The sequence below is a fragment of the Cottoperca gobio genome, chromosome 3, assembly GCF_900634415.1.
Source record: "Cottoperca gobio chromosome 3, fCotGob3.1, whole genome shotgun sequence".
Classification (NCBI taxonomy): domain Eukaryota; kingdom Metazoa; phylum Chordata; class Actinopteri; order Perciformes; family Bovichtidae; genus Cottoperca; species Cottoperca gobio.
Window position 1 is genome coordinate 5,736,926 of NC_041357.1, and position 16,713 is coordinate 5,753,638.

General features: G+C 40.6%; 1 protein-coding gene across 1 annotated transcript in view; it reads right to left on the reverse strand.

Annotated features, from left to right (window-relative positions):
- adamts18 (ADAM metallopeptidase with thrombospondin type 1 motif, 18) overlaps positions 1-16,713 on the reverse strand; it is a 65,089-nt gene that overhangs the window by 25,420 nt on the left and 22,956 nt on the right. Inside the window, exons 12-16 of the mRNA XM_029461170.1 lie at positions 15,631-15,779; positions 6,572-6,744; positions 5,461-5,591; positions 3,994-4,117; positions 2,940-3,184 (exon numbers count right to left, since the gene is read on the reverse strand). Of these exons, the coding sequence (XP_029317030.1) occupies positions 2,940-3,184; positions 3,994-4,117; positions 5,461-5,591; positions 6,572-6,744; positions 15,631-15,779 (822 nt within the window). The remainder of the gene's footprint in view (positions 1-2,939; positions 3,185-3,993; positions 4,118-5,460; positions 5,592-6,571; positions 6,745-15,630; positions 15,780-16,713) is intronic.

The window sequence follows — 16,713 nt, forward strand, 5'->3', positions numbered from 1 at the left end:
CCGTTCCTCGAACTCAGCAAATAACTTGGTGACAAGTTATTACCAACAGGAACAAAGGCCAAAAGTACAAGTGCTTTTACATCCATGCTATGTGAGGCTGTACTTAGGCACAGTGGTCCTTTGAGATAAATACTAACTCACCATGTTATCAGTCTTTCTTTAGCATGTTAGCATGCTAGTACTCGATAATCAGCGTTACCCACAAATTATAGGCAGAGGCTGAAATGAATGTCATTAGTTTTGCAGTTATTTTATCATGAACTAAAGAGTTCCGGGAACCATATGTTAATATAAAATGTTGTGCTAATCCATTCAGTAGATGTTGAGATATTTCACAGCATAAGTGAAAAGTCAGTGGAGTCATTAAGCTTCAGCCTCTAGGCACCATGAATGTCTGTACAAAATGTGGCAATCCATGCTATTGAGATATTTCAGTCTGGACCAAAATGATGGACCGCTCATTCATCCGACATACAGACATTTCCATTGCTCAAGCACCCAGAATGCTAAAAATAAGATTTCCGTTTTTTGAAAAATCTAAATTATCCCTATATATAACCATACATCGTGAAAGCAAGATTGTGGCATTTTAGAAATGTTTGCAAAGTTCCTTCAGAAATAATCATAAAATGTATCATGTAACCTCTTCTAGGAATGACAATTTTGGATTGTTGTTAGTTACTAGTCTGCATCTCTGCAATCATTTATCTTGCAGAGGGAAACAACAATGGGCTGTTCAAATACCAACAACTACAGCAGCAACTCCTCTCCTGCCCACAAATACAAGTCTCTTTTCTAAAATAGCTACACAAACACTCAGACATTTCCTGGTGGCCAAACAAGTGACCAGCCAAGCACTTTGGAAATTTCACACTGGTATTCCTCCTGGATTTACAGGCCACTCATTCCTGCTTTAACCGCAGGATTTCAGTAGCCCAAGGGACTAGACTTTAAATGACTACAACTTCACCCATAGTGGAGGGAGGGGGGGAGTCTACTCTTCACCTGGTTTCCACTGCTGTGTCCACGCCTACAGTTCAGAGGTCAAGGAAAATAAATGCTTTTGCTGACAAAGTTTTGTGAGAATATTGTCCCACACATCCCACTACTGTTCACTTCAGCCTGCAGAGTCATAAGGATAATGACTCAGCCACTTGCCCAATATTAGTTTTGCTCTCAGGAGGATATGCCTGTCCAGCATCCCATTCTGCTGCTTCAGGACAGGTAAAGACTCGCCCTCCCCTCCAAGCTCCAGTTTCTGATACACCACTGATTACAAACGTGAGGCACAAAAAAAAGTACCATTAGCTAATAAATCAAGCTATACTATGCAGAAAACCTCACTCCAAGCAGCCATCTGATTTTATACTTTTCATCCCTGCCTCTGAAGGGCAGTTGACTTAGAGATTTTACTCGCTCTATTAGCCACAAATCACATGGCTGCAACACAGCACTTTTGAGATCAGTGGCCGTGGGGGCCACGTCCATGGTTTTGTGTATGTGTACGTGGACAAACATGTGACTGTGTTGCACTGGAGCCAGCAGTACCAAGAAACTGTACAGCATACAAACAAGGGGCAGGCTTCTGCCATGTGAGACTGAGCTGAATAGTGAAAGTGGCACAAAGGTTGATTTCGACTAATTGCGCCACATCTCTCTATTTCCGATGTCTGAGTTATTGTCCTTGCCTCCTTAAAAGAATTGGTTCAACAAAATGAAACAAAACATATTTTCTCACCTACCCTTACCCTTGTATCTGGCTTTCAAGATTATTTTTATTATTTGTTCAGGTTTTGTGTTATGCTTTTATTTTTAATTCCTTTTTAAAACTGTTTTTGGCTCAATATAGATGTTCATATCCACTTACACATATTATGCAATATCCCTTTTTATTTGTCCCCAGAATTTGGGCGCAGGTCATTTCAATACAAAGATCTTTTTGTTTGGAATAATGTTCCTGTTCATCTTTATTTTCTCTTTTTAAATCAATCTTTAAATTATTTGAATTGGTGCATACTTTTCATGAAACTGAAGACAAACTGCTTCAATTGCTCCTTACACTGATGTAATTGATTTATTATCTGGGTCATTGTTATTGTTTTATGGTACAATAGTTGAGGGCTGGGGGCGTAAGGGTAAGTGAGCTGCCAGTATCTGTGTATTTGTAGTGCGTGTTATGTAACGCTGTTCTTGTCTCTATGTGTTTTATCATTTTGTATTTGTGCCTATAGAACTCCCTTCGAAAATGAAATGCTACATCTCAAGGGGCTATCCTTATAATAAATTCAATGATGTGCCTCAAAAATTTCTGTTGCCACCCCTATACAATGGAGAATAGCACTGAAATATTTAAACTGTGTTCAGACAAAAATTGCATCGTGGATTTTAAAACAGTGTGATTGCGTATAATGGGCAGTCACGAGTTTGCCCCAGGGTGGCACAGATTGAGGGAACGAAGTGATTATTGAGCTTTCTGTCTTTAATTTACTTTGACAGTGTGTTCTGGGTAAACCGACCATTTAAACTCGCTTTGACTTATATTCATCCTACATATGTTGTGAGCCTTTTTGGGGGGGGGTTTTCTACTTTTGACCCTTATATTCTCTTTCTTTCACTCACAAAGAGCACAGCTTTGCACAGGCCAGGCTGTTTGAACCCCACAATATCTCTAGATTCTTCTTCTAGATTAAAGCCTTCCACACCACCCATCCATCCCCAGATCATCCCTGACGTAACCAATCACTAAACACAATTAATCCCCCACAGAAGCATCACAGACAGTTACAACCACCCCTGTTCTCCCTACCACCCAAACTTCTTTTTTCATCTAAGCCTATTCATATCCATACGTAAAAAAGAAAAGAGGCGCGACAGCACTGCCAGGGACCCTGTCACTGTCAATTGCCACAAACGGACATCACCCAGCAGCGGCGGCTTACTTCAAACACCAGCGTCTCATTAGTAGGTCCAGCGGCATAAAGGCTCTCTGGCTTGTTGAAAGAGCGCTGGTAGTCGAACATGGTCCCACCAAAGTGGAACTTCCCCGGCCAGTCCACCGTCCAGTCCCCGGTCAGGTAGTACTTCCTCTTCAGGGAGCGAGCAGCCAGGTAGCTGGTGGAGACCTCCGTTTCCTGAACGTGAATGCTTCGTGCCCCAGCTGGGACTGTTACCATTGAGTAATACTCTGAGGAAAAAAATTTGTTTGAAATTTGTTTTTTTGCTTTTCTCCAATTATTATTTAATTGTCATGATACAATCCTGCTACCCATTCTACCATTCACACACACCTGGACTTCCTTGGTAGTCAGTGCCGGTGTTATACGGTGTTCGGGCATACACTGATTGTATTACTTGGCCAGCGCAAGTATAGAAATAAAACCTATTTAGTGCATTTTTGAGTAGGCCTATAAGCGCTCACATATAGCAATTAAAAAAGCTCTAATTTATAAAGTACTAAGTGTGTTATCAGTCTATAGTCTGACACCAGAGTAGCAAGAGTCACTTATCACTTATAACGAGAGTAAAGACAATTGACCGACAAGACATTATGGAGGATTTGGTGTCAACTTGGCAATATTTCAGATTTAAAACCAGGTTAAAATGAGGCAATCAGTAAACTTTCTGTAAACCCAACCAGACACCTGACCAGTAGGCTGGACACACTGCCATCCAACATTAAAGATGAAAGAAAAGAAGAAATTGAGCCTCATCAACAAATATCTTTTCTTGTAAAATGGTAAAACCAGTGGGAAAATGTCCTCACCATGGCTAGCACACCATCATCCCTGCTTTACCTCATCATGCACTGAACTTTATCTTTGCCTATGTGTGTTACTGGATGAAGTAAATCAGTCCATTACTGTGCGGGAGTAGATACATTTGTCTGTACATAGATTTTCTCTTTGTCCTTGTTTGTCTGCTTAAGGCTCCCTTTGTCTTGCAGGAGGACTACATTTATGCTAGCTAACACACTACAAACAAAGACAAGCTTACCGTTGGCCCTGTGTTGAAGGGTGTATTGGCCCTTGAAGAACTTGCAAGTTGAGTTGTCTCCCTTACAGGCCCCGCAGGAGTCCAGAGAGGCCTTGGAGCCCAGACTCTGGTCACAGCCTACTGCCTACACACACACACACACACAAAAACACACATGCCATCAATTTGGACAGAACTATAATTAAGAGGAATAAACTAATGTATTTAGACAATCCAGGTAACTTTAACGCCATCTGTGTTGACGTTTGGTGTTTCACGTAACTACTGCACCTGACAACGTAACAATATCACCATGGTGGAGTGATGCACCATTACTCTTAAGATTAAATGAAGTGTAGGGAAAAAACCAATAGGATTTTGAGTTTTTTGATTGTAAGAAATACACAAAAACAGTGTAGCCAGGTTTCTATCACCTGTTTCACCTGTCTCATTTCACTGCAGCCATGTTAAAGGCTGCAGTGAAATGTGGGCAAACAGGAGCAAAATTCCTGCTGGGACACAGAAAAAACTAAACATTTTCTTTATTTTAATGCCCTTGTGCATACTATAAGTAATCAGTTGACATATTGGCAAGAATTACTCCTTAATTAAATGGATGCAAGTATGGCAAGCAACATAACTGCTTTCGAAAACAAGACTAGACTACTTTATTTAGTTCTAAATAAATCTCCAGTTCAATCCAATTCTTTCTTAAGTAAAAACTCAAAGTGAACACACCCAAAATGTCGATTGTAATCATGTGTTGCACTGCAGTAGGTCAAGGAAATTGCTCCTTAAGATTTCATAAACAGTTCAATGTTTTCCAAAGTTTGGTGTTGGAACCATAGTGTGTATAGAATATTGACGTGGTCTCTGTGACATCACCAATAGGTTACTGAAGAGCCGTTGTGAAGCTCAAGTATGTGGCTCCTGCCGTCACCATCTTGGCTGAGACAACGCTTAACTCCCGGCTAATCAAAATGGACAAAGAAGTGGATCGTCAGTAGAGCTGAGGCGAGCACGGGTAAAACCTGTGAGGGCAACTACCTGTCACTCAAAGCAACCACGGTCTTGATTATGCTTAACTTTAAGCCTAAATATAATTTAAATGGGTGAGTTAAATAAAAATTCACTCCTGCACAGTTGTCGTGAACGGGGAAATTAGCTATAGAGACTAAATATTTGTTATTTGTTCAAGGCATGGGGTCTATGGAGATTGGAGCCAGCCTCAAGTGGCCAATCCAGGAACTACAGTTTTTGTATTGGCTTAATCTTTTAGCACCAGAAGTTGCCACTTGGTAGCAACAGCAAATCTTGATCATCCACCCAAAACTGCAGTATGCCACTTGATTCTGAGACCTCTCTTACAACAGGTATGAAAAGCTTTTTTTCTATGAACTGTCATGTTTCTTTTTCTACCAATGCTACCAGAAGAAAAAAATTCCATGTTTTACTGTGCAGCACAGTGAATCCAAACAGACAACGTACCTCACACACTCCATCAATGCAGACATCTCCTTTGTGGTCGGAGCAGGAGGTGCCGTCTTTGACCTTGCTGGCCATGGCGAAGAAGAAGTCAAAGTCTTCTGCGATGCAGTACAGCTTACAGATGTCTTCATCTGCACGCAGAGCAAACAAATACATATGGCAAGACTGGTATCAATAAAAATACATCAGGAAAAAGGTCAGTTTTGTGGGAAGGGCATTTCATTTTAATCATTCCCCAAATATCTTCTATGACATAGTAAATTAAAAAGTTGCAGTGGCTACTGTACAGCAACCTGTTACACACACAGTATGTACAGCTCTTGGTGAGGCTGAATTGGAATAGACAGGAATTGACTATGAATGCACCCAAGGGCATTCATGTGGGGCTAGTTTTATTTAGTGGTTCAGATCAGTTATCACAGACAAGTCTCTACAGCCGTCTTTGATTAAAATAAATGACGGTGAAGGTGACTTGGCCCAAGGTCCCAGAAGGCAGTTTAGAATATGTTCCTCTCTACATCCCCTCCCATTCATCAACAGCTTAAACAGGCCTGGGACGACGGCCAAACGCACCGCTCTCCTTCAGTGCACTCTCTCTCTCTCTCTCGCTCCCTCACTCTGTGTAACAAAGCTGGCCCGTAGGCTTCCTTTTTAAATCTATCCCCACTGTGTCAGAGAGTGCAGGTGGCTACATGTCTCCCATGCACATTACACAGTGATAGTTTCCTCAAGCTTTTTGGCCCAGCAGTAAATAGAGGTTGGCATTACAGAAACACTTTACAAAAAAGATTAGGACTAGCGGAATTAAGACGAGAAAAAGCTTGCCATGAACAATGTGCAATCCTCTGTGTATTTAGCAACGCTGTGTTCTTTGAACAATGAAACTTATTTTTTCTTGTGCATTATGTGCTGAGAATGCAGTAGAGATGTCTTTATAATCCTTGTAAAGTACTGAGTATTTGCCAGATAGAGAACCTCTTAGTTTACAAAAAAAGATATAGAATGCAAAAGAAATTATATTCAAAACACACTTTATGCATTAAATTCAAATGACCGACAGGACTGCACACATGTTGCACCTGTTGGGTTTTATATCAACTGATCACCTTACCGTCCACTTTGGTGTAGGGCTTCCACTTGTAGTACCAGCCCCTGAAGGGCTTGCTGTTGTACTCCGCGCACTGCTGAGCCCGAAAGTCCACAGCGTTAAGAGGGCACGGCCGAGTGTTACACAGCTGGTTTAGACGGCTTGAGCCTGAGCAGAATTTACCATTGTTCTGAGGCCTGGGTGGAAGACAAGGCAAGACAGAGAAGAAGAAGAAAGACAAAGAAAAAAAGGTTTACAGATCGGAAATATCCGGTTTGTTTTATTGCATCACTTTTACTAATGTATCAATAAGGCATTCAAAAGTCATTACAGCTACCCAGACAATATGAAGCCAGCTAAACAGCGAACAAGACGCACAATGCACTTTGCTATGGACTGTCACCATCAGAAGTACACATACATAGTGCTGGTTACTAACGTGTGTTCATAATTTAAAGGTAAGATGATCTTCCCAACTTCATTTTCCTTTACCGATGCGCAATTACATCATCTTTGCCGTTTTACAGACTAATGGAAAGTATGCAGCAAGGGTTCAAATAGCCAACCTGACAAAAAAACACTTGCCAAAGTAATATTCGAAAAGGAATTGTTTTATGAGAAAGAAAATGCATCAAACACATTTGTGAGACATCAAAGATAGACACAATGTGTTTAAGTGAGAAACACTGAAGGTGAATAGGGTAAACATGTTAACTAATAGATATCACTATGAAACTTCCCCATTTTATTTATCTAATCATTTGTTATTATCTAATGCTGATTGTTGGTGAATTTAGGAGAAATCTACACACGTAAATAGCCTAAGTTGGTCAAATAAACACTTGTTCATTAAAAAGAAACTGGTCTGCTTTAAGGCTTCACAAGGCACCTTTGCACATCCCTCTATCAGTGTGACTGATGAGCCGAGACAAAGTCTTTCAGAACATAATAAAGTCAAACGTGCTGCTGTATTTCATCAAAATGGCACCATCCTATCTGTCAGTGCAGTGTTAGCCCTGATAAATGAGTGTATTAAGAAGGATTAAAGATCACATTGATTTAAAAAAGTACTGTCAGAGAGAGGTTTGCATGCCATGATGTTTCCACGCCACACCAAGTCAACACTTTTCTAACCACACAGGAATAGCTGGTACAGAACATAAACAGGTAATGGTGCTTTAGTATGTCATTAAAATGATAAAAGTCATTTTAATCACCACTTGTTAGAAAAAAACAAGCAGAGTCTTGACATTTAGTAAACATTAGGAAGCCATGTCTGAATTCTCAGGCTTTCTAGACTCTTGGCAGAAATTCCAACACAACCACCAGCAGAGAAAATTGAGTTTAGGTATTCACCAAAGTGGTCTGCACACACACAGAGACTGGGGAACCATGCTGATCAAACATGTCCAATAAAAATAATCCACTAAGTGTTACAATGTAATGAAACACTTTGGAAAACCAACTGAAAAAGTGTAGTAAACACGAGGAGGAGAACGCAACTAGAGGCATATTTATTTTGAATGTCCTTCGACAGTAATGAAACATGTCTGCATTAAATAAATGCCAGCAACAATCAGAAACAAATCTACACATTGCTTCACTGCATTTTTATTTCATTTCTTTAAACGTTCATCCCCTCCATCCAGACCTGGACTCAATCAAACTGTGACTTAGCTGCCAAGAGTGATTGAGCTCCTCAAGGTGTGTGTGTATGTGTGTAAAACTGCTCACTGCCGATCTCGCTTCCCTTGGTGAGGGGGGGATTTGGCCCAAGTTTCCGTAGGCCTGATCCTATTAAGACTTAGCGGCAGACAAATGCAGCCCATATGGTAATGTGCTTACGGCAGGCCAGTGGGGAACCACACCGCATACTGCGTCGTACAGTCAAGGCCTTCTGATCAGAGGCGAGCGTAGAAAACAGGGACAGTTTACTTGAGAAAGTTGAATGCAATTCATGGATTATGAACAATCTGGTTCTGTGTTTCCCAACCCTCCTGGTTTCTCAACCTCTTTTCTTCTTGGTCTCCTCCGCTCCTCTCCTCACCCTCAATCATCCAGTATCATTGCAACTGTGAATCGAATTCCAACAACAAGACAGAAACCAGATATGACAAAGTTTTCAGTTTGTGTTTCAGCCATTCCTCTTCTATGTCTACACCCCGACTCCAACGCAGCCCTCAGGAACCTTAAGGATGCTTAAAGGTCCCGGGAGCCTGGTAAATCTGCCCAGCGACAGATACTGAGACTGAACTCATGTAGGTCAGAGGTCATCGTGTCTAGTCTTGTCTTCTCCTTGAGTCACCTGCTTCCCTCCCTCTGCCTCTCAAACAGCTTCCTACTTAGATCCACTTTCTGCTTCTCTGCTACGGGCCTAACCCCTGCAAAAAGCCTTTACAAGTCTACCGCGAGACTACACCAAACACGGTTCCATCTAAGCACCATCACCCCTCCTTGTTCAACCCCCCTACTCCCTTTAAATCAAGTGTGTGACAAAATGTGCTCCCAACAAAACCAGGTCAAGATCTTGAACCTAATCTTCGAGGCTTGTTGGTGAGGATTAGGTTGACTGTGTTTGATCTGGCAGGTGGTCTACGGGGAATGGAGGGATGAGGAGGGAGGGACAGGGAGAAGATTCATTTTCCGTCTCGGAGCAACTCTTAGATGGGATGGCTTTAATCGGCCGAACCCATAGAACTCTTTAACAAGACTCAAAAGATGCACGCTGGCCTCGTAAAAAGGATGTGCAGAATCAAATGAATTATTTTTAAGACTGCTCCCGCTGAGTGAAGATTTTGTTAAAGGGCAGAGGAGAAAATGTACAAGAAGCTGTCATATCTGTATGTTCAACTTCTGAACAATGTAGGATTTTGAGATATGGATTCCCATACATGTAATATCTGTTTGACAATAATCTATATGTTTAAGGGGAGATACTACAGGGTAATAGATATCACCATGAAACTTCCACAGTTGACAAATATTTTTTGTATTACAAGTTTTCTGAAATTGTACGTTTATATATGCAAATAAGCCATTTTCTTATTAAATATATGTTAATTTGCACACATTTCCAAAACAGAAATGCGAACATTGAATAAAGTCAGGTTCAACATTGTTGTTTCATTTTGTTGAGATGTCAGAGTTAAAGGTTTTTACAGAGGGAATTTTAGATATATCTTTGTATCACTTCAGAAAATACTGTCAACAGCCATAACAAAAATCTATTTCCGCCATGTTTTTAGGAATTAAATCTTATATAAATTCGGCTCTGAATGATATATGAACAAAGCCCTCTGTACATGTAAGTGCTACTGAAATGGAGATTTTTGGCTCAGAAGCAAATGAGGCATTGTCTCATGCTAACCTTTTGTCAATTTAAAAGAATTCTACAGATAAAAATATATAAAAGTAAAATAAACACCTAAATGTGTATTTTGAATTTCTTTCCACTGGTCTGAAAGAACACGTGTTTTGGAAGCAAATTCGGCCAACAAAAACAATGTTTTTTTCCTGTAGTGTCTTGCTTTATTAAGTGTCAGTGATCTGTGAGGAGTGGAACGCAGACTGTCCAGACAGGTCAGTTTGGGGGTAGAGATGGCATTACAGACAAGCAGTCAGATTCAGACTAATCCTTCTTGTTCTGTTCAGATTAAGAGCAGAGGGGCCCTGCCAAAATAATCACAGAGATTACTGCGGACAAACACACTCTGAGTCAGGGACTAAAACGTGACTCAGGGGTACATGCTGCAGTTGGGATACGGTCAACGGGTACGGACTGTGTTTGGGTTGAACAATTATTTTTGTGGAGGTGTGTGTTGAGGATGGTGACGGAGGTGAAGATGCCATAAAACATACATTTGTGATGCCTTTACATGAGAGTTCTAAGGGTTCGGATAAGTAGTTAGTCCATTATATGTTTCTGAAAATGGTATCATGACTTTTGGGGGATTTATGTTTAGCCCTCCCCATCTTTCCATCCCCTCTCTGTCCCACTGACCCCTTAATTCACCGTTTAACAGCACCAACCCATTTTTCAGCGGCTGCTGCTACAAAGCACTCTTTAGTGCCACAGGAATGATAAACGAACTTGACAGCTAACCTGGTTTAAAGGGCTCTGTGGCCCTTCTTGGTCTGCCAGTTCTGGTGTATAATGTGTATCATATGAGGGCCGTTCTGCCTCTGAAACCTTTTGGTCTTTGATCCCTCGCGGGGATTAAGAGACGAGTGGGCTATGATGGACGGAATAGCCACACCGGTGTCTGTTAAGTAAGCATTGATGAAGCCAGAGGAGCAAAGAAGACGATATACAATAGAAGAAGTGTCTGATGTCTAAAAAGACTTCTAAATGAAGTGGTTATGATTAAACAAAAAACATCTAACTAGAAAAGGCTTCTCAAGAAAATGTATAAGTGCTTGCAGCTCAAAAGGGCTTTAAACCTTTGTAACAGCTGAAAAACTAAAACAGTCATAGCTGAAGTAGCAGTCAAAATACAATTAATGAAAGAAGTTGCAATGGCACTTAAAACGGAAGTGCAGAAAAAAGTTGAGCATTCAGTTTAAGTGTTAGTACTGATATTGAAATGTCAACATAAATGTAAGTCTGGAGAATAATTGAAGTATCTGCTGGGGTGAAAGTATTGGAAGGAGTTGAAGTTTCAAATGAAGATAAAGCATCTTCAAGTGTATGAACTGAAAGATGTCAGTTAAAGTGTCAGCTGAAGTGTAAACACTGCAAGTAGTTGGAATAAATAGTGTATTAACACTGGACGTTGTGGGGAGTAAGAAGAGCGGAAAACATGTGTTTTGTTTGGGTTTAAAGTATCAGTTGAACTATATAATCTCTGACAGCACAAGAAATATAGATAATATAAATAATAGAATATAAGAAATCAAAGCAGTGACAATTGTCAGTTGAAGAGTTATGGTACGTGTCAACAGGGTCATTTTTTGGAAACCAATACAGAATGAAACCATTTCCAGTCTTTATTTCAATCATTAGAGGGAGTGTATAAATACAGAAATCTTTGCAGAGCCAACTGTCATCTGCCATGGACAGAAGAAGAAAGCAAAGGCTTTCACTCGGAAGTTGTCCGCACCTGGTTTTCAAAGCAGACCAACATGGCGTCTCGTTTAGAAACTCTCTCTGATAAACAGTTCACCAAAATGTGTTTCTGAAATAATTTGAGGCAAGAAAAAGGCCATACAGTTGCTGAATCTGTTCTAATTTAAGATCAAGCTTAAAGATCAGTTTAAAAGTTTTTCGGGAGTTTCCAGAGGTGGTGAATCGCGCTGGACTCCCCTGATTTGCATAAGGTAGCCTAGATCTCAACTTTACGCAAATGTCGAGCTGGTGATGAAATGTCAGCTGGTTCATGAGCACTGACTGTTTTAATTCAACTTTAATTTCATGAGGCTGTCTACTAAATAGCATTACATCGGCATTTTTTCATGGAAGACATTTTGACTTGTCACAGCAGGAAGAGCACAGGTAAATAATGAAAGGAATGATGGCTGAATTCCATTTTGTTGCTTTTATTTCAGGGTGCTGGTATCATGCATGCTTGATCACCGTGCCTATCACTGGAACACTTAAATAGAACAGAGCCATCCATAGTGTTATTAGTAACGCATGTGCTTTTTGTACTATGACAAGTCCAAATGTCTACTGTGTGTCTTATGGTGACTCAGCGTAGGCTCCTATGGAGTCATTTACATGTAAATGACTGTGCTAGATGAAAGACGGCACTATGAAGCCATTCTAATATTCCAGTCACATCTGTCGAGTCCACATGGCTAAAAGACAGTAAACAGGGGCAGCAGTGATTAAGAGAGAAACTGTGTCCCTAATATCCTCGTTATCTCACCTGCACTTAAACGCATAGAAACACACAAGTACGATTGGATGTGACATGCCACTATGATCTAACCTGCTGTGACTAATTCCTCTATGATGGCAATCATTAGCAGAACAACCCAAATAGCTGTCTGTCAACTAATCAAAGTGGTGCAGTGGCCTTGAATATTAGCCATTAGACGTGATCCTTATTAATGTGGTATTAGAATCAGGTTATATTCTATGTATATATATATATACCTTTCCAAATTCAAATTCAAGCACTTTTAAAGTTACATTTTCAAGCTTTTCCAACACCTTACCACTGTGGCCAATTACATACAGTACATACAGAATATACTGTATACAGGTTGTTTCACTTGTTCATCACATTAAGTCCGATGTCATTGTGCTTTAAACAACCAAAATTATGTTTTTTCAGACTGTTTTCTACAGAAGAGTGGCAATTACCATTTTAAACCGTTTCAAGATCCAAGCACTTTTCAAACAGCACATTCAAATGTAGGTGTTTCTAAGGATTTTCAGCACACACATAATAAGCCTATTGTATGTGTGGATCTGTGTGTGTATGCATGAATATGAGCTCTGAGTAAGTGGCAATGCTGTTTCATTTAATTGCTGTAGAGAAACAGGTTGATCCACTAGTGCAGGGGTCGGGAACCTTTTTGGCTGGGAGAGCCATAAAAGCCAAGTATTTTTTGAATGTATTTCCTTTTGAATGCAACTTTATGCGTGCATTTTTTAATATAACACGTCTCTGAGTACTAATAGCGGTATCAGTGTTGCATTGAACAGGTGCTCTTTTATTAAATAAACTAAACGCTTGCGTTATTTATCTCATTATGTGCACGTTTCAGTGTTTACTGCACGGGTGTCAAACTCAAGGCAATTATATCCGGCCCGCGAGAAAATATCATATGTCTGTCATAACTGGCCCGCCGGTTTTGGTAATTAAATCAATGCATGGCACAACCATGGGAAAATACATTTGAGGAAGTATTACATTTGTGAATGAAATGAAAGTTTTTGGAAAGCAAAGAGAAAGACACCACAGATCTCTGGGACGATGTGAGCGGGACTGTTTGTGCGACATAACGAAGCATCTCACTGTTAAACCTGCAGCTTCAGGGCCGTGTGATCACGGACATGTATGATGCCAAGCTGCCTGTGGGAGACTCTGATGCAGAAGGAAACTTTGGTCACTACGAGTTTCCAAACACTGACAAACATCTCCACCGCTGTGTTCCCGACAGCATTCTGCTGATCAACTGAGACCATTTGCCGACTTTGCAGCTCAGAAATTTAAATTGAACTACTCAGCAATCCGTTTGCAGTTGACTTAAATATGTTCCATATCTTTTTGCACTTTATGTGTATCCTGTTGAATAAATGTGGACCGTGTTTGGCCCTCGACGTAGTCCCAGTTTTTAATGTTGGCCCTCTCTGCGAATGAGTTTGACCCCCAGTCTACTGCTTGCTTTGTGCAGTTTCTCCTCTGCTGTTTCGCGAAGGGCGAGGCTCCGCCCCCTATGCACACACGTGTGAACACACCTACAGCCATAGACAGAGCGGAGGAAAGAGAGGGGAGAACTAAAAACAAATCCGCTGCTAAATGTTTTACTTTAAAATGACACAGTACAATTATTTATTACCTGTTAATCATGTTAAAAAATGTCAGCGAGCCATATTGCGTTATCGAAAGAGCCATATATGGCTCGCGAGCCATAGGTTCCCGACCCCTGCACTAGTGAGTGAAACATGTGTCATGAAACATGCTAAACATAAGCATGAGAGATATCTCGCAAGTTCGGGAAATCAATTCCTCCTCGTTTTTTAAATATTAAATATCAAGAGTGCTTAAAATTCTCTTGACAGCTGGCTAGAAACACAAATACGAAAGAAAAATAAATGAATGTGATGTATAGGAATGTATGTTGACTTTGTTTCTTGTTGATTGGCCATGGCTTCCACAAGCGAAAATAAAAACACAGTTAATTGGTTCCACCATCCCCGTCATGACTGTTCCTGAGTTACAGTATGGAGGAAACAGGCTCATGTAAACACACATTCTTCAAGGAGAAGACTCTAAACCCTTAACAACAACAAAAGTTGCTCAAACATTGCATACAATTACAATTCAATGTCAGTGTTTAACGAGATCTCTGTAAGGCTGACTTTGGAGTGTGGATTACACATAGTACACAGTAAAGGCAGGAGGGGCTGAAACTGCATGAATGATCAGGAAATTAATCCTTTCTCTAAATATCCCATTGCAGAAATCCTGCTTGTCCTGAAATAAATTTAAAGGGCCAGTGTTGTCGGGGCTGGCTTACTAACCGAGACAATACACCAGCTTTGTGACAGAAAAATAAATCTAGTAGTCTATTGTATAAAAGTAAAATAAAGTCTTAAAAGTATCTAATAAATCTCCCAAAGTGTTCTGGGGAATAACAACAAGGGTTTGCACGTCTGCTATAAAACATTCAAACTGAGGATCTCGCGCCTGTAATGACATGCACAGAGCCCTTTGCTAACAAAGAGATATGCACTGTGGGATCTGCGTCTGCAGATTTATATAGAGTTATGTTTGTGTGTAGCAATATGGGACGTTTGCTGAGTGTCTGGGCAGCTTTCAGAGAAAAGAGCATGCTATTAGGAGGTTTTCCTCGTCTGGAGCACGGGTCTGTCTGTCTGGGCTGTAAGTCTGACTGATGAGAGCCGTTATCAGGCACATGCGTGTGTGTGTGTGTGTGCATGTACAGTGTTTGTGTGCATGTACAGTATGTGTGTGCATGTCTGTGCTGACAGCTATCTGGCAGACAGTGCTTTCAGGTGTTCTGAAAGGAAGGATTTTGGGACATGAGGCTTTCAAGAATTGCTTTCTGGCCCAAACCGCAACTCAGGTTTTTATTGTAGAAGCAGCCACATGACAACATGAATCACTTTGTCGTCTGTTTGGCAAGTCAAAGAATACTTCAGCCACGGAATGATCATTTGTATATCAATTACTTGCCTTGTGTTACCTTGAATTCCTCAAGAAAACTGTGCATGTGTTTTGGAAGCAGTGAGCATATGACTGGATAAATTAGAAATTTTCTTCACAAATGCAAGGAAACACGGGGTGAGTAATAAACATATATATGGTCATTTTGGGGGTGAAGTCTTCCATTAATAGCATTAAAAATATTGTGATGAAGATTATGTGAGTGTGTGCAAGTGTGTATACCTCGGGGTGGTGCAGGAGCGCTCCCTGTACATGACCCCTCCTCCACAGGTTCTGGAGCAGTCAGACCACTGAGACCAGGCCGACCACTGGCCATGGACCGCCCTCGGACCGTGATCCCCATATTTAACACACTGACCCCGCCGACACCACTGGACAAAAGAGAGAGAGATGGAAAATAAGTGAAGAGAAGAGAGACGCATAGAAATAGCTTTCTTATCAGAACTTGAGCATTGGCCCGGGCTTCTTGCCTGAGTTTCCTGGTTTGGACAACTGCCCAGCACCACACCTGGACACCCACACTCTTTAGCTACAGCCAAAACACACAAAACACACACACACACACACACACACACACACACACACACACACACACACACATGCACCACACAACTTGGTCCAAGCCAAATCTCTGCACTCACACACATCAGCACCTCTCTCTCTTCTTAATATCATATTTCGATATGTTCAATGTCCAGCTGGGAGAAGCAAAAATACTGCTGCAGGTACATGCGTGAGCAGCAAGGATGGATACATGACAGAGGTTTTATTGCTATTAGTAATAGTCCAAATAAAAGAATATACAGTAGTTTGAGCCCTTTTTAATGATTTACTTTGGCTCAGGAAAGTGAGAACACTTTAACTTAAAATATGTATTTATATTTATTAAAACTTGGCTCTTATGTTCACAGTCATTATTTGAATCAGTTATTAAAACATTTTACTCACTGAATTAATTACTGCGATCTCGGAACACCATGACAACACAACAACAAAGCCCAATTCATATTAACAACTCGAAATGTCGGTAACAATCTGTCATTACACAGGAAAAGTGTGCACTCACAGCTACAACAAGCACATCACATCAAAGTTGAATCACAATGTGAACTGTAATGGTTGTTTTCAACTGATGGTTTTGGAGTTAATGTAAAGTTTGCCTTCATTTTCTCTCAGATAAGTATGACTAACTGGGGATTAGTTTAAAGAAAAAGTTTATGCTGAGGGGAATAAGATATTTCTTGCCAAGAGTTAGATGAGCAGATTGATACAAGTCTCATATCTGTACAGTAAACATGAAGCTAG